Genomic DNA, 20762 nt, shown 5'->3' with positions numbered 1-20762 from the left:
TCCCCAACCCATCCCGGGCACCTCAGGGTGACCACGGAGATCCCCCCCAAATCCATGGGGACCCCCCAGACCCCCCAAACTCACGCTCGTGCAGCGAGTCTGCACCATCCGGGGGGGCACGGGGGGGGAGAGACAGAGCGTGAGTGGGGAGGGGGCTCCGGAGAGACCCCCGGGCCAAGCAGGGGGGGGGAAGGTGTGAGGAGGGGAAATTGGGGAGGGGTCTTCATGCGGGAGGGGGGGAAAACAAGGTCAGGGGGTGAATTGAGGGGGGGTCCAAGGTCACGAGAGTGAATTGAGGGGGGGGTCCTACGATCAGGGGGTGAATTGAGGGGGGGGTCTCCATGCTGAGGGGCGGTCCAGGATCAGGGGCTAAATTGAGGGGGGGGGGTCACATGATCAGGGGATGAATTGAGGAGGGGTCTCCATGCCGGGGGGAATAAATTGAGGGGGGGGTCTCCATGCCGGGGGAATAAATTGAGGGGGGGGCCTCCATGCCGGGAGTGTGAATTGAGGGGGGGTCTCCATGCCGGGGGGTGTGAATTGAATTGAGGGGGTCTCCATGCCGGGGGGTGTGAATTGAGGAGGGGTCTCCTCATGCAAACTCGTGCAGCACAAGCGGCCGGGCCGGGGGTGGGGGGAGGGGGCTCCATGCAGGGATTGGGTGGGGGAGGGGTGTGTAACCACCTCGCCCCCCGTCACTGCCCCCCTCGCCCCCTCCCCAAATTCCCACTCACACTCGGGGGGGATGACGATGGCGCCGCCGCGCCCCCCCAGCAGCAGCAGCAGCAGCACGAGCAGCGCCATGGCCGCGGCCCTGGGGGGACGGGGGGCACGGGCTCATTTGGGGAGGGGTCTCCCCCCCCCTCCACCCCCTCATGACCCCCCCCACCCCTAAACCCCCCCCCCCCCCCTCCATTGTGTGCCGGCCTCCCCTCCCCTCCCCGCCCCCCCCCGGCTCGTGCGGATGCGCCCGTTTCCATGGCAACGCCTAATGAGGGGACCCTGTCACCTTGGCGCGCGACCCCCAACAACCGCCCTGACCGCCCCCTCCCCCACCCCCCACCCCCCCGAGGCCGCCGAGCGCCGCCCCCCCCCCAATTCAGCACCACGGACAGGGACGGGCCCGAAATGCCCCAAAATGCCCCAAAATCCCCCCCAAAAAACCCCCACGAGGGTCTGAGACCCCCAGAATCACCCGGGGGGCACAGAGGTCTGAGACCCCCCCCAAAACCCCCGGTGCAGCCGGGGCTCCCCCAACCCCCCCCGTGTGCGACCCCCGACCCTCCCGAACCCCAAATCCCCTCGGGGGGTGTCCAGGGGTTGGGGGGACCCCCACAAAACCTCCCGGGGTCCAGAGCCTCGGGGACCCCCCGGGTGTGTCACCCCCGGCATTGCCGGTCCCGCCCTTCCCGGGAGGAGCCGCCAATCCGGGGACCCCCACCAAAAAATCCCGGAAGGATTTGGGATCCCCCCGCCCCCCCCCCAGCAATCCCGGAAGGATTTTTGGGGCCCCCCCCCCGGGAGAATTTGGGGGCCCCGCCCCGACCCCACCCGGCCGGAAGCGGGGGCGGCCCCGGCTCGAACAAGGAGCCCCTTGTGGACCCCAAATTCCTTTGGGGGGGGTGAGGACGGTGCTGCCCCTCCCCCACCCCATAAACGTGCAGACCCCTCCCCAAAAAAAACCCCCAACCCCCACCACAGGTGCTGCGGGCGGGGGGAGGGGCGGGCACCTGTAGGGAAATGAAGGGGGGAGGGGAGGAAAAGGGGATTGCCCCTCCCCCCATTGGGGACCCCCTCTGGCCCCTCCCCGACCCCCCAGCCCTGGGGGTCCCTCTGGGGGGGGCGGGGGGCGCGCGAGGGCCGCTCCTCCCCTCCTCCCCCCGCCGGCCCCACCCATCTGTTGGACGTTGGGGATCCCATGGGGACCCTACAGAGACCCCCGAGACCCCCCCGGGGCTGCTGGGGACCCTCGGGACCCCCAAATCCGTGTTCTCACAGAGCACCCCCAGAGCCCCCTCCCCCCGCGAGGATCTGGGCCCTACAGAGACCCCAAAACAGCCCTAAAATCACCCCAAAACGGCCCTAAAACGGCCCTAAAAGGTCCCAAAACCCCTCCCCAAAACGGCCCCAAACCCCCCAAAACTGCCGCAAAACGGCCCCAAAACCCCTCCCCAAAACGGCCCCAAAATCACCCCAAAATTTCCCCAAAACGGCCTCAAAACCCCCCCAAAACTGCCGCAAAACGGTCCCAAAATCACCCCAAAACGGCCTCAAAACCGCCCCAAAATCACCCCCAAAACCGCCCCAAAATACCCCAAAACCCCTCCCCAAAATCGCCCTAAAACGGCCCCAGAACCGCCCCGAGCCCCCTCCCCAAACACCGGGCCCAGACCCCCCCGACTCCCCCTCCCCACTCGGTTTCTGCTCCCAAACCCCCCCAGAACCCCCCAAATTCATCTCTGACCCCCCAAATTCATCTCTGACCCCCAAAATTCCTCCTCGACCCCACAAACCCCCCAGGCCCGGCCCCTCTGCCGGAGCCCCCTCCCCACGGAGCCCCCTCCCCACCAGCCCAGCCCCCTGCAGAGCCCCTATAGGGCCACCTGTAGCCCCACAGAGCCCCGAATTCCTCCTGACCCTACAGAACCACCTGTGCCCCACATCTGACCCTATAGATCCACCTGTGCCCCACATCTGACCCTACAGATCCACCTGTGTGCCCTGTGCCATCCTATAGATGCACCTGTGCCTCTTGTCTGACCCTACAGAGCCCCTATGGGGCCACCTGTAGCCCCACAGAGTCCCAAATTCCTACTGACCCTACAGAACCACCTGTGTGCCCTGTGTCACCCTATAGAGCCCCCATAGAACCACCTGTGCCCCACGTCTGACCCTATAGATCCACCTGTGCCCCACATCTGACCCTATAGAAGCAGCCGTGTCCATTGACCTGACCCTATAGAACCACTGTGCCCCACAGAACCACCCGTGTCTCTGTCTGACCCTATAGAACCACTGTGCCCCCTGTCCCACCCCATAGAGCCCCTATAGATCCGTCAGCCCTACAGAACCACCTGTGCCCCCTATCTGACCCTATAGGGCCCCTACAGAACCACCTGTGCCTCTGCCCAGCCCCACAGACCCTACAGACCCTCCTCTACCTCACTGGGACCCTCCAGACACCCCCAGACCCTCCTTTACCTGTGCCCGGCCCCATAGAGACCCTACAAATCCACCTGTACCTGTGCCCGGCCCCATAGAGACCCCATAGATCCTACAGATCTTCCCCAGCCCTATAGACACCCCCAGCCCCACCTGTACCCGTGCCCAGCCCTATAAAGACCCCATAGACACCCCAGACCCCCCTTTACCAGTGCCCAGCCCCCCACAAACACCTCACGGCCCCGCCCCCAGAAGCCCCCCGACCCTAATAACCCGCCCAGCCCCTCCTCCGTCTCAATCCCAGCCCCACACGGACCCTATAGATGCCCTACAGATCCCCCTTTACCCTCCCCAGCCCCACAGAGACCCCTCCCCAAACCCCAAAATCCCCCGGCCCCATTCTTACCCCCCATCCCCCTCCCAGCCCCCGATAACGCCCCCAGCCCCCCTAACCCCCCCCAGTCCTATAGAGACCCTATAGAGGCCCTAAACCTCCACCTAAACCTCCCTAGAGACACCCCAAGAACGCCCCCAGCCCCATTTCACCCCCAAATCCCCCCCAAAATCGCCCCCAGCCCCACCTTTCCCCCCTCCCCATCCCCTCAACGCAGCCCCCCGGGACCCTCCCAGAGCCGCTCCCCGCGCTCGGCGCCCCCCGCCCCGGGACCCCCGCAATCCTCGGGGCCCCCCCCGATGCCGGGGACGCCCCGGGACCCCTCCCCAAATCCCCCCGGAGCCCCCCCGGGCCGTACCTGCTCCGGCCGCTCCCAGCTCGGGGCTGCGGCTGCCGCGGGGTTGACATAATCCGCCCGTAGGCCACGCCCCCTCGACAAAGCCACGCCCACCGGCCACGCCCCGGCTGAGGCCACGCCCACCCCGGCCACACCCTGGGCGAGGGGCGGCGGGAAAGGGAAACACGGGGGGGGTGGGGGTCGCGATTTGGGGGTGAGACCCCCCTCGGGATATTTGGGGTCCCCGATTTGGGGGTGAGACCCCCAATTCGGGGGGAAAGGGACCCCAAAGGAGGGAGTTTGGGGGTCGCGATTTGGGGGGTGAGACCCCCAATTTGGGGGGCAAAGACCCCCCGAGGGTCCCCCCCGGGTATTGGGGTCCCCATGTGGGGGCAGAAGACCCCCAAGGGAGGGGGTTGACACCCCTCGGGGTATTTGGGGTCTCGATTTGGGGAGGGGGCAGGAGACCCCAAATGCTTGAGACCCCCCCCCTCAAAAAAAATTTATTGGGGGCACCTGGGAGTGGAGAGACCCCCAAAATTGGGAGGGGGGGGGAGGGGAAACAGCCCCCAAGAATTGGGGGAACAGAACCCCCTCCCCAAAATTCCCATTGAGGGGGGGAATGGGACCCCTCCCCCACCCCAAATATTTGGGGGTTTTGGGGACCAACCCCCCCGATATTTTGGGTCCCTCCCGGAGTTTGGGGGGAGGGGAGGGTGGGGGAGGGGCGGGATTTGGAGCTGTGCCCCCCCCCAATTCCCAGCAATCCCGGCCTTGGAATTCCGAGAAATTCCCAAAAGTTCCCCAAAATTCCGGGAAATTCCCCCTCCCCTCCCCCAAAATCACCCCGGGACCCCCTCCCCACCCCACCCCCGCAGTGACGTCATCGAGGGGCGGCTCTGACGTCAGCAGAGCAAGGAATCTCCAAAACAGAGGAAACCCCCCCAAATTTGGGGGCAATTTTGGGGGTTCCCCCCTTTAGGAATTCAAGGCCAGACGCCCCCTCCGGACCCCCCAATTGGGGGGGACACCTTTATTGGGGTACAAGGGGGGGGGGAATTGGGGACCCTCCCCCCCCCACAGGCACAAATCAACCCCAAATTTGGGATTTTTGGGGGTCTAAATTTGGGATTTTTGGGGTCTCTCCTCTTCCCCAAATCTCCAAATTTGGGGTTTTTGGGGTCTGCCAAAATTTTGGGAATTTGGACTCTTTGCTCCTCCCCAAACCCCCAAATTTGGGATTTTTGGGGTCTCTGCTCTTCCTCCACCCCCTAAATTCCCTTTTAGGGTGCAGGAATTTGGGGTGGGCTCAGATTTTAGGGAGCCTGCCGACCCCCTTAGGATGGTTTTAGGGTTTTTTGGGGTGGTTTTGGGGTTTTTTGGGGGGGTTTTGGGGTGGTTTGGGGTTTTTTTGGGGGTTTTTGGGATTGGGGTGGTTTTTGGGGCAGTTCACAGGATTATTTTTGGGGTGGGGGAGGCTTTGGGGCTTTTTTGGGGTTGGTTTTTTGGGTTTTTAGGGGGTGGGGCCATTTTTTGGGTGGTTTTGGGATTGTTTTCCAAGTGGGTGGAGCTTTGGGATTGGATCCGGATTGGGAAAGATTTTGGCTTTTTTTTTTTGTCGTCGTTTTGGGGAGTTTTTGCTGTTGTTTTGGGGATTTTTTTAATTGTTTTTGGGGTTTTTTGGGGTGCAGCAGTTTTTGGGGTGGTTTTGGGATCGCTTTTAGAGTTGTTTTTGGGGTGAGAAGACTTTTAGAACAGTTTTTTTGGGGGTTTTTCTGACATTTCGGGGTCATTTTGGGACAGGGATTTTTGGGGTTCTTTCTGGTACAGGAAGGGAGAGGCTTTGGGGTTGTTTTTGGGGTAGGGGGGGCCAGTTTTTAAGCTGATTTTTGGGGGTTTTTTTGGGGGGTGGAGCAGTTTTTCTGGTTGTTTTTATTGTGATGTTGTTTTTAGGGTGATTTTTGGGGTTTTGGGTTTTTTTTTTTAGGCCTGGATGCTGCTCTTGGTGCTGAAGGCCAGGTAATAAACCACGAGCCCAATGGCAGCTGCCACCACCTCCGTGGACACCCAGGGCCCGTTCCAGGCCCCCTGCGAGGAAATTTGGGGTCACCAGAGCACCCCAAACCCCCCGGACACCCCAAAACCCCCCAAACCCCGCAGCTCCCCAAAACCCTACAACGAGATGTGAAAATCCCAAATTTGACCCCCAAAAAAAGGAAATTCGAAAATCCAAGGGATGGTTTGTGAAGGTTTGGGACACCCCAAACCCCAGTGGGACCCCCAAAATTCAATGGGACCCCCCCAAAATCCCAGTGAGACCCCCAAAAAAAATCTTGGGACCCCCAAAATCCCAGTGAGACCCCCCAAAAATCCTGGAATACCCCAAAATCCCAGTGCACCCCCCAAAATCCCAGTGAGACCCCCCCCAAAAATCCTGGGATATCCCAAAACCCCAGTTTGGAATCTCAACGTCCTGGGGATCCCAAAATTTTGAGGTTATCACCCCAAAATCCCTTTAATCATTTTAAGAAACCCCAAAACTTCAGTGTAACAACCCCAAAAAAATTTGAGGGCGCCCCAAAAAATTCCATTGGCACCCCCTAAAAATCCTGGGATACCCTAAATCTTAAATGGGACACCCCGAAAACTTTGGGATGTGCCAAATCCCTGCTGTCACCCCCTAAAAAAAAAAATAAATTCAGGGCCACCCCAAAAACCTGAAGCACCCCAAAATCTCTGTGTCACCCCCTCCCCCCCAAAAAAAAACCCCTGGGACACCCCAAAAATCCTTGAGACAGCCCAAACTCCCCTCTCAGAGCCCAAAATTCCCTCAAATCTCCCCAAATCCCCCTGCCCCCCCCCCCCAAACTCGGTGGGGGATCCCCCAAAACCCCCAAAATTTGGGGGATCCCCCCAGACCCACCCTGTGCTCGACGCTGACGGTGAAGAGCGGCCGGATCCGCGACACGTCCTCGTTGTTCCGCTGAGCCTGGGGTGGGGGTCCCTCATTTTAGGGGATCAATTTGGGGTCCCCCGCTCCATTTTGAGGATCATTTTGGGGTCCCTCTCCTTTTTGGGGTTGAAATTTTGGGGTACTTTCTTCTTTTTGGGGCTCAATTTGGGGTCCCTCCTTATTTTAAACCTGAATTTGGGGTCCTTTCCTTAGTTTGGGGCTCGATTTGGGGTTGCCCCCCTCCTTTTTGGGGCTCATTTTGGGGTCCCACACGCAATTTTGAGATTCATTTCGGGGTCCTCCATCCTTTTGGGGGGTTCAATTTAGGGTTCCCTTCTCATTTTTGGGGCCCCCTCTCCTTTCTGGGGCTCAATTTGGGGTTCCCTCCCTTATTTTGGGGTGCTGGATGTGTCTCTACTCCTTTTGGGGGTTGAATTTGGGGTCCCTCCTTACTTTAGACCTGAATTTGGGGTCCCTTCCTTATTTTGGGGCTCAATTTGGGGTGCCCCCCTCCTTTTTGGGGCTCAATTTGGGGGGCCCCCTCTCCTTTTTGGGGCTCAATTTGGGGTCTCTCCCTCCTTTTTAGAGCCGAATTTGGAATCCCGTCCTTATTTTGGGGCCAAATTTGGGGTTTTTTCCTCAATTTTAGAGCTAAATTTAGGGTTGCCTTCTCAATTTTGGGGCTGAATTTGGGATTCCCCTCAATTTTCGGGCTGAATTTGGGATTCCCCTCAATTTTAGGTGCTGAATTTGGTTTTTCCTCAATTTTGGGGCTGAATTTGGTTTTTTCCTCAATTTTGGGGCTGAATTTGGTTTTTTTTCCTCAATTTTGGGGCTGAATTTGGGTTTTCCTCAATTTTGGGGCTGAATTTGGGGTTTCCCCTCAATTTTAGGGGCTGAAATTTGGGGTGCTGGGTGTCTCCTGCTCACTTTTAATGGGGGGTAAATCCGGGGGGATTTAGGGGGTCCTGAGAGCCCCCCAGAATGTGGGGAGGGGTCCCCACCTTGCGCAGGGCGCTGTAGGATTCCTCATCAAAGAATTTCACCTCGTAGGTGCCCGACTGGGCCTGGCGGTGCTCCAGGCTCCACGACACCTGGGGAAATTGGGGCTGGGACCCTCCCCACCCCGACCCCCAGCTCTGCCCAGCCCAGAGCTGCTCAAAGTCACCCCAAAGTCACCTGAGCCCCCCCAAAACAACCCCAACCCTGCCCCACTATGAGCCCCCAAAATCCCCCAGTACTGCCCCCTCAAAGTCAGCCCCCAAAACCCCTAAAGTCACCTGAGCCCCCAAAACAAACCCCCAAAGTCACCTGAGCCCCCAAAACAAACCCCAAACCCCCCCAGCCTCACCCAAGCTCCCCAAAATCCCCCCTTAACCCCTTCTTGAGACCCCTCCCACTCAGCTGAGCCCCCAAAACCTCTCCTAGGGACCCCTGACTCACCTAAACCCCCCCAAATAACCCTTCCCAGGCACCCCTGACTCACCTGAGCCCCCAAGCCCCTCCCCAGGTACCCCTGACACACCTAAACCCCCCAAACCCCCTCCCATGCACCCCTGACTCACCTAAACGCCCAAATAACCCTCCCCAGGTACCCCGACTCACTTGAGCCCCCCAAAACCCCTCCCAAGGAACCCCCACTCACCTAAACCCCCCAAACCCCCTCCCCAGGCATCCCTGACTCACCTGAGCCCCCCAAAACCCCTCCCAAGGAACCCCCACTCACCTAAACCCCCCAAATCCCCCCTCCCCAGGCACCCCTGACTCACCTGAGCCCCCCAAAACCCCTCCCCATTTATCCCTGACTCACCTGAGCCCCCCGAATCCCCCCCAGGCTCACCTGGTACCTGCCCACGTCCTGCCCTCGGGTCACTGGGAACTGCTTCCCGTTGACATCAGCGTACAGAGCCACGTTCTGCGGGGGAGGGGGGCTCAGGGGGGGCTGGGGGGTTCCTCACCCCCCCCCAGGGCTCGACAGGAATCGCTGAACAGTTTGGTCAAGAGCTGGCTCAAAGCCTCGTTAAAAACTGCATTGGTAATTTTGTTAATAATCCTAATTATCGCCCTGCGTCTCCCCCGCTCTGCTTGGGTTTTTGTGCCAGGCCCTGCAAAAATTTTTCTCACTTCAACACAAAAAGGGGAAATGTGGAGGGGTTTGACAGCTGGGCTGCAGGCAAAGCTCAGTTAACAGAAGAAATAAAAACGGGTGATTTTTGAGTGTATCCATAGCAAGGCCATCAAGACAAAAACTAATGAGAAAACATACACAAAAACTTTTGTAAGCTAAATTAACTGTATAAATAAATGTGTATGTGTGCCTCGTTAAATTTCTGTAAAACTTTCAAAGCTCAATTAATAGAAAAAATAACAACTGATCATTTTCCAGTGTATCTGTACAAGGCCATCAACACGAAAACAAATTTTAAAAAATACATAAAAACTTTTATAAGCTAAACTACATGAATAGATGTCTATACCTGCCTTATTAAATTTTTGTCAAACTTTTACCAATTATATTAGCACTAACTGCTTCGCACCAATAAATATAATATTACTTATGTTATATTTATATAACTTTATTATATTTAATTGCACCAATTAAGTATAACAAAGTTATTGTGGTGCAGCTAATGACTTAAAATTAGGGTACGTTAACAGTATATAAGCTGGGCAATGTGTAAAATAAAAGTTTTTTTGTTTTTGCACGCTGATCCCGTGTGCGCGTGTCACATCACGGTGACACTGTCCCACCTGGGCGCCGTTTTTGCAGACCAGGGAGATCTCCACCACGAAGACGCTCTCGGAGGCGATGACGGCGTCCGAGGTGGTGTAATAGGAGGGGGCGATGGTGGGCTCGGGGCACGGCTCACCTGGGGAGGGGGCTCAGCTGAGGGACCCCCCCAGTGCCTCAAACCTCCATTAAAATCCTCCCCTGAGACCCCTAAAATTGTCCCAGACCACCCCAGGGACCCCGACTCACCTGAAGCGCCCCCCGTGGAACGTACACTTACCTGAGCTGCCGAAATCCCCCTCCCCAAATGCACCCGAGGCACAAACAGACCCCCAGTGGCCCAGGACCCCCATTCCCCAGGGGGCAGCCCAGAGCCCCTGGTCCTCCCGGGGACATCACCAGCCACGGGACCCCCTCATGGGACCCCTGATCCCCTCGTGGGACCCCTGATCCCCTCGTGGGACCCCTGATCCCCCCTCATGGAGCCCCCGGGACCACCTCTCCTTCCCCTCATTGAACCCCGATCCTTCCCCTCACACGACCTCAATCCCCTCATGGAACCCCCAATTTCCCCTCATGGAACCCCCTCCCCTCATGGAACCCCTGATTCCCTCACGGGATCCCCGCTCCCCTCATGGAACTCCTGACCCCTCACGGAACCCCCGATCCCCTCACGGGATCTCCGCTCCTTCCCCTCATGGAACCCCCACTCCTTCCCCTCATGGAACCCCCGCCCCCTCACGGAACCCCGATCCCCCATGCCCCAAACGGAACCCCCGATCCCCTCATGGAACCCCTGATCCCCTCATGGAACCCCCGATCCCCTCACGGAATCCCCGCTCCTTCCCCTCATGGAACCCCCGCTCCCCTCATGGAGCCCTGATCCCCCCTCATGGAACCCCCAATTCCTCCTCATGGAATCTCCAATATCCCCTCATGGGACCACTGATCCCCTTATGGAACTGCCAATATCCCCTCATGGAACCCCCAGTTCTCCCCCATTGAACCCCCACTCCTTCCCCTCATGGAAGCCCCATTCCCCGATCCCCCTCACGGAACCCTCGCTCCCATCACGGGACCCCCCGATCCTTCCCCTCACGGGATCCCCGGTCACCCTCATGCAACCCTGGCTCCCCTTCATCCCCTCAGAGTCCACAGCCCCCACAGGACCCCAATGTCTCGAGTCCCCCTCGGCCCTCACAGCCCCCAGAACCTCTCAGAGCCCTCAGGACCCCCGGGTTCCCCTCACAAGTTCCCGTTCCCGCTCACGGGACCCCGGTTTTCCCCTACCCGCGGCCCCGGCCGCCGCCAGCAGCAGCAGCAGCAGCGGGAGCGCCCCGGCACCCGCCATGATCAGCCGCGCGCACCCTCCCTTTGGCCCCGCCCCCGAAGGAACCAACCAATCAACTCCGGCAGCGCCTGCACACTTACCAATCAGATCGCGGTGGGCGGGCACCCGCCCTCCCGCTGACCAATGAGAAGCGAGCACACCGCCCGGACGGCGCGAGACGTGGCCCGCGGCGGAGGCAGGGGCGGGGCCAAGAGGGAACAGAGGCGTGGCTAAGAAACGTCGGGGGTGCGGTCAAGAGGCAGCGCATGCGCAATGCGGTGCGCAAGCGGGTAAAATGGCGGCCGCCCCGCCCGTGGCGCGGAAGGTGGAGCCACGACCACGCCTTGGCGCATGCGCACTCTCGACGTTGCCATAGCGACAGCGGTGGGGCGGTGGCAGTCGCTCTTCCCGCCCGTTATCAATTGGGGATTTTTTCTTTCGCCCTCGAAAGGAAGCGCAGATGGGAAAAGGGCTCCGCGCTCGGTGTCGCCGTTACGGGACAAAACGGCGTGGGCGGCGCCGCCTTTCTCGCCTCCCGCTCAGAGGTCTCCGGCCAGCGCCGCTCCGAGGCACAAAATGGCCGCCGCGGCGTGAGGGCGTGGACCCGGAGGGGCGGGAACTCTCGCGAGAGTTCGAGCTTATCGCCCTATCTCCTCGCGTGGGCGGTGACGAGATCTCGCGAGAGCTCGTGCCGCCGGCGGGAGCATCATGGCGGCGGCGTTGACGGCGGCGCGGCGGAGGGTGATGCGGGCCGCGCTGCGGCCGCGCGCGGTGAGTGACCAATCAAAACCCGATCCGCCGCCTACCGGGCCCCGCCTCCGCCCGTTCCCGCCGGTTCCCGCCCGTTCCCGCCGCTTCTCGCCGATTCCCGCTGCACCGGCAGCGCGTGATTGGCTGGCGCGCCGGCGGGGGCCGGGCGGCCGTCAGGAGGGGGGAGCTGGAAGCGGCGGACCGGGCTCTGATTGGTTATCTTTGGGGCGTGGCGCTATTTCACGAGTGCTGATTGGCTGGAACTCGCAGGGTGTGTAGGAGGGGCAGCGCTCCGCGCTGTGATTGGCTGATATTTCTGTGAGGGGCGGTGCCTGGGGCTGAACCATTGCGGGGTCGTCAAAAGGGGGGGCGGGCGTGGCCAAAGGGGGTCGGGCGGGGGGGGGGGAATTTGAGGGGGTCTGGGGGGTCCCGGGCAGGAAATTCCCTCAGAAAAATCCCCAGGACCCCCCAAATCCCCTCCAGTCCAGGGGGTCCAGTTTAATTAACACTTTTTAAATTAACGAGGAATTTTTTGAGCTGTCCTGAACCATTGGAGGGGGGATTCTCTGGTGCTGTTTTGGGGAGGGGGCTCTGAACCCTTTTCTGGGGGGGATCCTGGGGTCTTTTGGGGTCTCCCCCACCCCCAAATTTCCGGGGCCCCTCCGGTTCCAGGTGTGGATTCCTCAGGCCGGGATTTCCCACGCTGTGGAGCGGCTCCACCTCCCCTCCGTGAGTGCCCCGCCCCCACCCCCCCAAAAAAAATCCCACCCACCCCCTAAAAATCCCACCCACCCCAAAAATCCCAACCTCTCCAAATCCCACCCCCCAAACATCCCCCACAAAATCCCCCCCCAAAAAAACCCCACCCACCCAACCCCCAAATTTTGGGGGGTCCCCAATTTCTCATTAATTGTTCCATTTTCTCTCCCCTCCCCCCCCCCACAGCAACGCAGCATCGTGAGTACCCCAAAAATCCCCTGGGGGGCCAAAAAGCCACAAAGGGGTCCCAAAAAATAATTGGGGGGGGGGGGCACAAAAGTATTGGGGGGACCCCCAAAATCAGCAAGGGGCGGGGTGGGGGGTCTCAAAAAGAACTTGGGGTCTAAAAATCATCAAGGGGGGGGGTCCCAAAAATCATCGGGTGGGGGGCCCCAAAAATCGCTGTCCCAAGACCCCCCCAATTTTCCCAATTTTTTTGGGGGGAAAATCGGGAAAATTGGGAAAAGGCGGGGGAGGGGACAGCAAGGAGGGGACCCCAAATTTGGTGCCCCCCCAGCCCCCCCCAGCCAAGTACGGCGGGCGGCACACGGTGACGCTGATCCCCGGCGACCGCATCGGCCCCGAGCTCATGCTGCACGTCAAGGAGGTGTTCAGGTGCGTGCCACGCCCACCAATATGCAAATGAGGCCGGGGGAATATCAATTAATTGTGTCAAAGCGTCGTTAAGTCCGTACGGCGTGGAAATGAACGGGTGGGATTGGGAATGGACGGGCAAAAGTGGAAATGGAGCCCCAGGAATTGAGCCCAGAATGGAGGAATTGAGCCCAAAATATGCAAATGAGGCCCAGAATAAGGTAATTAATTCTTAAAAGTGTAATTAAGTCCGTACAGTGTGGAAATGAATCAGTGGAATTGGAAATGAGCCCCAAAAAGTGGAAGTGAAGCCCCAGGAATTGGTGAATTGAGCCCAAAATGGAAGAATGGACCCCAAAATATGCAAATGAGGCCCCAAAATGTAATCAGGGCTTGAAATATGGAAATGAATCCGTAAAATTGGGTGTTTGGGGACGTTTTGGGGACATTTGGGGTGACTTTGGGGTGACATTTTGGGGTCGTTTTTGGGACATTTGGGGTGACACTGGGGGAACATTTTGGTGCCATTTTGTTCCATTCGGTGCCATTTTGGTGCCATTTTTTGCCAATTTGGTTCCATTTGGTTCCATTTTGGTCCCATTTTTTGCCATTTTGGTGCTGTTTGGTGCCATTTTTTGCTATTTTGGTGCCATTCAGTGCCATTTTGGTGCCATTTGGTTCCATTTTGGTGCCATTTTCGTTCTGTTTTGGTGCCATTTTGGTGCCATTTGATGCCATTTTGGTGCAGATTTTTGCCATTTTGGTGCCATTCGGTGCCATTTTGGTGCCGTTTGGTTCCATTTTTTGCCGTTTTGGTGCCGTTTTGGTGCCATTTCGGTTTCCCAGGTACGGTGTGTTGGTTCCATTTTTCCGTTTAGGAGCGTTTTGGTGAACCGAGGCCGTTTGGTGCCGACGTGCAGAACGCCATCACGTGCCATGGATTAACGTGCGTGAACTCAAGGGCCAGGGCGACGCCTGAACCCCCAAACTGCGATCCTAAATCCCAACCTGCGATCCTAAATCCCAAACTGCGATCCTAAATCCCAGAATGTGATCCTAAATCCCAACCTGTGATCCTAAATCCCAGAATGTGATCCTAAATCCCAACCTGCGATCCTAAATCCCAACCTGCGATCCTAAATCCCAGAATGTGATCCTAAATCCTAGAATGTGATCCTAAATCCCAACCTGTGATTCTAAATCCCAACCTGTGATCCTGAATCCCAGAATGTGATCCTAAATCCCAACCTGCGATCCTAAATCCCAAACTGCGATCCTAAATCCCAACCTGTGATCCTAAATCCCAACCTGTGATCCTAAATCCCAGACTGTGATCCTAAATCCCAACCTGTGATCCTAAATCCCAGAATGTGATCCTCAATCCCAACCTGCGATCCTAAATCCCAACCTGCGATCCTAAATCCCAAACTGCGATCCTAAATCCCAGAATGTGATCCTAAATCCCAGAATGTGATCCTAAATCATGTATCTGTCGTGTGATCCTAAATCCCAACCTGTGATCCTGAATCCCAGAATGTGATCCTAAATCCCAAACTGTGATCCTAAATCCCAAACTGTGATCCTAAATCCCTCCTCTGCACCTAGAGCTGAGCCTGAACCCCAAAGCTGATCCGAAATCCCAAAATCTGAGCCCAAATCTGATCCTAAATCTGAGTCTAAATCCTAAAATTTGAGCCCAAATCTGGTGCTGAATTCTAAAATCCAATCCTGAATCCTAAATCTGATTCGAAATCTGATCCTGAATCCCAAAATCTGAGCCCAGGTCTGATCCCGAATCCCCAAATGGGATCCTAAGTCTGAGCCCAAACGTGAACCTAAATTCCAAAATCAGAGCCCAAATCCGATCCCGAATCTGATCCTGAGTTCCAAAATCAGAGCCCAGATCTGAGCCCAAATCCCAAAATCTGATCCCAAATCTGATCCTAAATCCCAAAATCTGATCCCAGATCTGATCCTAAATCCCAAAATCTGATCCCAGACCTGATCCTAATTTCTGAAATCTGCTTAAAATCCCTGAAATCAGCTCCAAACCCCCCAAATCTGATCCCAAATCCCCCAAACCCCCCCGGTCCCCGCTCTGACCCCGTTATCCCCCCAGGGAACATCGAGACCAACCACAACCTCCCCCCCAGCCACAAATCCCGCAACAACCTCATCAGGTCAGCGCTGGGGGGGGGGATTTGGGGGCTCATTTGCATATTTTGGGGCTTGATTTGCATGTTCCGTGAGCTGGTTTGCATGTTTTTGAGGTTCATTGGCGTGTTTTGAGCGTTGATTTGCATATTTTGGGTTTGAATTTGTATACTTAGGGTTCATTTGCCTGATTTGGCTGTTTGTTTGTACATTTGGGGAGTTGATTTGCATGTTTTGGGGTTCGTTGCATAATTGGCTGTTGATTTGCATGTTTGGGGGGTCTTTGTGTGTTTTAGGGATTTCTTTGCATGTTTTGGGGTCCGTTGTATATTTTGGCATTGATTTGCCTATTTGAGGGATTCATTTGCATGTTTTGGGCTCAGTTTGCATGCCTGGGTGTTGATTTGCATGGTTTGGGGGTTAATTTGCATATTTGTGGGTTCATTTCAGCACTTTGGGGGTCGAGTTCCGTTTTTAGGGGCTTCATTGGAATGTTTTGGGGGCTCATTGCATATTTTAGGGTTATATTTGCGCTTTAGCGGGGTCACGTGAATATTTTGGGATTGATCTGCATATTTTGCATCTCATTTGCATACCGTTGGGCCCCGCCAGGACCAGCCTGGATCTCTACGCCAACGTCATTCACTGCCAGAGCCTGCCCGGGGTGGAGACGCGGCACCGGGACATCGACATCCTCATCGTCAGGGAGAACACCGAGGGCGAGTACAGCTCCCTGGAGCACGAGGTGTGCCCCAAAACCCCCGAAATCACCCCCAGAAACATCCCAAAAACACCCAAAAAATACCCCCAAAACACCCCCAGAAACATCCCAAAAATATCCCCAGAAATATCCCAAAATCACCTGCAGAAGCATCCCCAAACCCCCCAAAATCACCCCAAAAACACCCCCAAGAACACCTCAAGCCATCCTCATCGTCAGGGAGAACACCGAGGGCGAGTACAGCTCCCTGGAGCACGAGGTGTGCCCGAAAACCCCCTGAAATCACCCCAAAATCACCCCCAGAAACATCCCAGAAACATCCCAAAAACACCCAAAAAATATCCCCAAAAATACTTCAAACCATCCTCATCATCAGGGAGAATCCTGAGGGGGAGTAGAGCTCCCTGGAGCATGAGGTGTGCCCCAAAACCCCCCGAAATCACCCCCAAAACACCCCCAAAATCACCCCAAAATCACCCCCAAAAACATCCCAAAAACACCCAAAAAACACCCCCAAAACCCCCCAAAATATCCCAAATCTGTCCCCCAAAACAACCCTGCACGTGATGCCACACCCCTGGGCTGGTGCCACGCCCTGTTGGTGATGCCACGCCCGTTCTACACCCCAGGGCTGATGCCCCGCCCCTGCCACACCCGTGCCACGCCCCGTTGATGTTGCCACACCTGTGCTGCAGCCCTGCCCTGCCCATCCCACACACCCTGCTGTTGATGCCACGCCCCTGCCCCACCCCTGTCATGCCTGTGCCACGCCCTGTTGGTGATACCCATGCCATGCCACACCCATGCCACGCTCTGTTTGTGATGCCCCACCCCTGCCCCACCTGTGCCACACCTTGGGTGTGTGCCACGCCCTGGGCCGATGCCACACCTGTGCCATGCGCTGTTGGTGATGCCACACCCATCCCACATCCTGGAGGTGATGCCACACCCATGCCACACCCTATTAGTGATGCCCCTGCATGTGCCACACCTCGGGGGCGCTGCCACGCCCTGTTGGTGATGCCACACCCGTGCCACGCCCCACTGATGTTGCCACACCTGTGCTCCATCCCACACACCCTGTTGATGCCCCGCCCCATTGTTGATGCCCCGCCCCGCGCCCTGCCCTGTTGTTGATGCCATGTCCCATGCCCCGCCCTGCTGTTGATGCCCTGCCCCATGCCCCGCCCTGCTGTTGATGCCCCACCCCGTGCTCCGCCCTGTTGTTGATGCCCCGCCCCACTGTTGATGCCCCACCCTGTGCCCCGCCCTGCTGTTGATGCCCCCCCCCCTGCCCCGCCCCGTGCCCCGCCCCTGTGCCCGCAGAGCGTGGCGGGCGTTGTCGAGAGCCTCAAGATCATCACGGCCGGGCGCTCGCGCCGCATCGCCCACTACGCCTCCGGGCTGGCCCGCGCCGCCGCGCGCCGCTGCGTCACCGCCGTGCACAAGGCCAACATCATGTATGGCGCTCATGGGGGTCCCAAAGGGGGATTGGGGGGTCCCAGAGGGGTTTGGGGTTCTGCAGCGAGTCCTGGTGGTCTTTGAGGGAGTTCTGTGGGGGGTTCTGTGAGGGATTTGGGGTTCCTGGCAGTGTCCCAGTGGTCCTTGAGGAGTCCCAAGAGGGGTTTGGGGTTCTGGAGGGTGTCCTTGGTGGGTTTGGGGGGGTCTAGAGGGGGTTTGGGGGGTCCCAAAGGGGGACTGGAGGGTCCTAAAGGGGTCCTGTGTGGGTTTCAGGGCTCCCAAAGGAGGTCTGGGGGGTCCCAAGAGGGTTTGGGATTCTGGAGGCTGGTCCTTGGTCGCTTTTGTGGGGTCTCAAAGGGGGTTTGGGGGGTCACAAAAGGCATTTAAGGGGTCACAAAGGTGCTTGGGGGGTCCTAAAGGAGGGTTTGCGGGGCCCCAAGGGGGTCCTGTGTGGATTTCAGAGGTCCCAAAGGGAATTTGGGGGGGTCCCAAAGGGGGTTTGCGGTTTTGGAGGGGGTCCTGATGGTAATTGAGGGGGTTTTGGGGGGTCCTGGGAGGAATTTGAGGTTCTGGGCCGTGTCGTGGTGGTCCTTGAGGTGTACAAGGGGGGTATGGGGGGTCCTTGGTGGGTTTTGGGGGGTCCAGAGGGGATTCTGAAGGAGGTTTGGGGGTTCCAAAGGGGGTTTGGGGTTCCAGAGGGTGTCCTTGCTGGGTTTTGGGGGGATCCCAGGTTTTTTGGGGTTACCCCTGTATTTTCTGGGGTCTCACCCTCCCTGCCCCACAGGAAATTGGGGGACGGGTTGTTCCAGCAGTACTGAGTGGGTTCTGGGGGGTTATCCTGTGTTTTTTGGGGGTCTCAGCCCTGTGTCCCCACAGGAAATTGGGGGACGGGCTGTTCCTGCAGTGCTGCCAGGAAGTGGCGGCCGAGTACCCCGAGATCACCTTCCGCAGCATGATCGTGGACAACACCACCATGCAGGTGTGACCCCCAAAAACCCCCTAAAAACCCCCAAAAACCCCCAAAACCCCCCAAAAACCCCCTCCCAGTGCTCCCAGTAACCCCAGCGTCCCTGCCTGCCCAGCTGGTGTCGCGGCCCCAGCAGTTTGATGTGATGGTGATGCCGAACCTCTACGGGAACATCGTCAACAACGTCTGCGCCGGGCTCGTGGGGGGACCGGGGCTGGTGCCGGGCGCCAACTACGGCCACGACTACGCCGTGTTCGAAACCGTGGGTCTGGGGGGGACACGGGGGTCTGGTGGGGACATGGGGGGCTCCTGAGTGGGCTGGGATATGGGGATGGACACCATGGGGGCACTGGGAACACTGGGAGGAACTGGGAGCAGTGGTGGGGGCCGTGACTGTGCTGTGTTTGAAACCGTGGGTCTGGGGGGACATGGGGGGGGTTTGGGGGGTCCAGGGGGGTTTGGGATGTGGGGATGGACGTCCTGGGGTCACTGGGGTCACTGGGCGGGGGTCTCACAGCCGTGCCCCCCAGGCCACGCGGAACACGGGCAAGAGCATCGCCAACCGCAACATCGCCAACCCCACGGCGGCGCTGCTGGCGGCCTGCATGATGCTGGACCACCTCAAGTGGGCGGGGCTTGCTGCCAGGGGGCGGGGCTAACCCGGGAGGGGTGGGGCTAACCCAGGAGGGGATGGGAATACTTGCAGGGGGCGGGGCTAACCTGGGAGGAGGCGTGGCTTAGCTGGGAGGGGGCGTGGCTGTCCTGGGAGGGGCTGGGAAAACCTGGCAGGGGCGTGGCTGACCTGGGAGGGGGTGGGGCACAGCTGGGACGGGGGAGGGGAACACCTGGGAGGGGTTGGGAACAACTGGAAGGGGGTGGGGCTTTAAAAGGGGTGGGGCTTTAAAAGGGGTGGGGGGTCCCCAAAAAAGGGGTGGGGCTTTAGAGGGGTGTGGCTTCCTCAGTAGGAGTGGCTTCAAAAGGGGCGTGGCCTAGCTGGTCAGGATCCCACGGGAGGACCTGCGTGAGGGGGCGGAGCCTCAGTGTTCACCTGGAGGGGGCGGGGCTTCACTTCTGGAGCTGGGTGTGGCTCACTGATGTGGGCGTGGCCCGTGTTTGCCCCGCCCCCAGGCTGCACAACCACGCCTCCACCATCCGCAAGGCCGTGCTGGCCTCGCTGGACGACCCCCGGGTAAGCCCCGCCCTCACCTGCCCAAGGGGCGTGGCCCCAAACCTTTGGGTGTGGCCCCAATCCTGGGGGTGTGGCCACGAGTCTGCCTGGTGGGTGTGGCCCCGCCCCCACGGGCGTGTCCGTGACGTGGCCCCGCCCCCAGACGCACACGCCGGACATCGGGGGCCAAGGCACGACGTCGGGGGCGGTGCAGAGCATCATCGGGCACCTGCCGCGGGGCTGAGCCGGACACACGGACACCAGGGGGACGGACGGACACCGGGACGGCGCCGGGCACCCCCCCGGAACAGCCCCAGACCCTCCCCAAATGGCCCTGGGACCCCCCTGGAAGACCCCCAGGAGCACAAACCTGACACCCCCAGGACCCCCCTTGAAACCACTCCTGGGAGCCCAAAAGCCGCCCCAGGACCCCCTAGAAGACCCCTAGGACCACAAAACACCCCCAGGATCCCCCAAAACATTCCCTGGACCCCCTAGAACACCCCCAGGACCACACAACACCCCTGGAACCCCCCAAAACACCCCTGGGACCCCCCAGGACCACACACCTGACACCCCTGGGACCCCCCAGAACACCCCCAGGACCACACAACACCCCTGGGAACCCAAAAGCACCTCCAGGACCCCAAAACATTCCTGGGATCCCCCCAGGACCCCAAATCACCTCTAGGACCACACACCTGGCACTCTCGGGACCCCCCAGAACACTCCTGGGACCCCAAAACCACCCCCAGGAACCCCAAAACATTCCCAGAACACCCCCAGGACCACCCTCCTGACACCCCTGGGACCCCAAAACACCTGCAGGACCTTTAGGACCACGATGCACCCCAAGGGACCCCAAAACACCTCCAGAACCACCCAGGACCCCAAAATCAACTCTGGGACCCCCCCAGCACTCCTTAGGACCCCCCTGGCGCCCTTCAGGACCGCAGCACACACTCGGGGGTCGCACCAAGAGCAGCCCAAACCCCCCACGGGACCCCAGTGAACACCCCAGGACCACCAGGAACCCCCAGACTCCCACAGGACCCCAATGAACACCCCAGGACCACCAGGAACCCCCACGGGACCCCAATAAACACCCCAGGACCACCAGGAGCCCCCACGGGACCCCAATAAACACTCCAGGACCACCAGGAACCCCCAGACCCCCCCACAGGACCCCAATAAACACCCCAGGACCACCAGGAACCCCCAAACCCCCCACAGGACCACCAGTACCCCCACAAACGATTCCAATAAACACCCCAGGACTGC

General features: G+C 58.9%; 3 protein-coding genes across 3 annotated transcripts in view; 1 reads left to right on the top strand and 2 right to left on the bottom strand.

Annotated features, from left to right (window-relative positions):
• L1CAM (L1 cell adhesion molecule) overlaps positions 1 to 4003 on the bottom strand; it is a gene marked incomplete at its 3' end in the record, with an annotated part of 29809 nt that extends 25806 nt beyond the window's left edge. The window contains exons 1-3 of the mRNA XM_030970750.1: positions 3915 to 4003; positions 735 to 814; positions 85 to 99 (exon numbers count right to left, since the gene is read on the bottom strand). Coding sequence (XP_030826610.1) covers positions 85 to 99; positions 735 to 814; positions 3915 to 3964 — 145 coding nt within the window. The remainder of the gene's footprint in view (positions 1 to 84; positions 100 to 734; positions 815 to 3914) is intronic.
• Positions 4004 to 5864: 1861 nt separating this feature from the next.
• Positions 5865 to 10954, bottom strand: SSR4 (signal sequence receptor subunit 4). Its single transcript, XM_030970755.1, has 6 exons — positions 10868 to 10954; positions 9598 to 9716; positions 8687 to 8761; positions 7851 to 7940; positions 6817 to 6882; positions 5865 to 5981 (listed from the first exon to the last, which is right to left on the bottom strand). The coding sequence occupies exons 1-6, from the start codon at positions 10926 to 10928 to the stop codon at positions 5877 to 5879; spliced, it is 516 nt and encodes a 171-aa protein (XP_030826615.1). The 5' UTR covers positions 10929 to 10954; the 3' UTR covers positions 5865 to 5876.
• Positions 10955 to 11530: 576 nt separating this feature from the next.
• Positions 11531 to 20760, top strand: IDH3G (isocitrate dehydrogenase (NAD(+)) 3 non-catalytic subunit gamma). The gene is made up of 12 exons (XM_030970749.1): positions 11531 to 11678; positions 12330 to 12386; positions 12603 to 12614; positions 12934 to 13054; positions 15130 to 15190; positions 15777 to 15909; positions 17212 to 17345; positions 18223 to 18325; positions 18429 to 18575; positions 18844 to 18938; positions 19442 to 19502; positions 19645 to 20760. Exons 1-12 carry the CDS (start codon positions 11616 to 11618, stop codon positions 19723 to 19725), a joined length of 1068 nt encoding a protein of 355 aa, XP_030826609.1. The 5' UTR covers positions 11531 to 11615; the 3' UTR covers positions 19726 to 20760.
• Positions 20761 to 20762: the final 2 nt, after the last annotated feature.

The sequence above is a fragment of the Camarhynchus parvulus genome, unplaced genomic scaffold (genome assembly GCF_901933205.1).
Source record: "Camarhynchus parvulus unplaced genomic scaffold, STF_HiC, whole genome shotgun sequence".
NCBI classification, from domain to species: Eukaryota; Metazoa; Chordata; class Aves; order Passeriformes; family Thraupidae; genus Camarhynchus; species Camarhynchus parvulus.
Note: the sequence above shows the minus strand (reverse complement) of the source record. Positions and strands in the feature narration are given on the sequence as shown.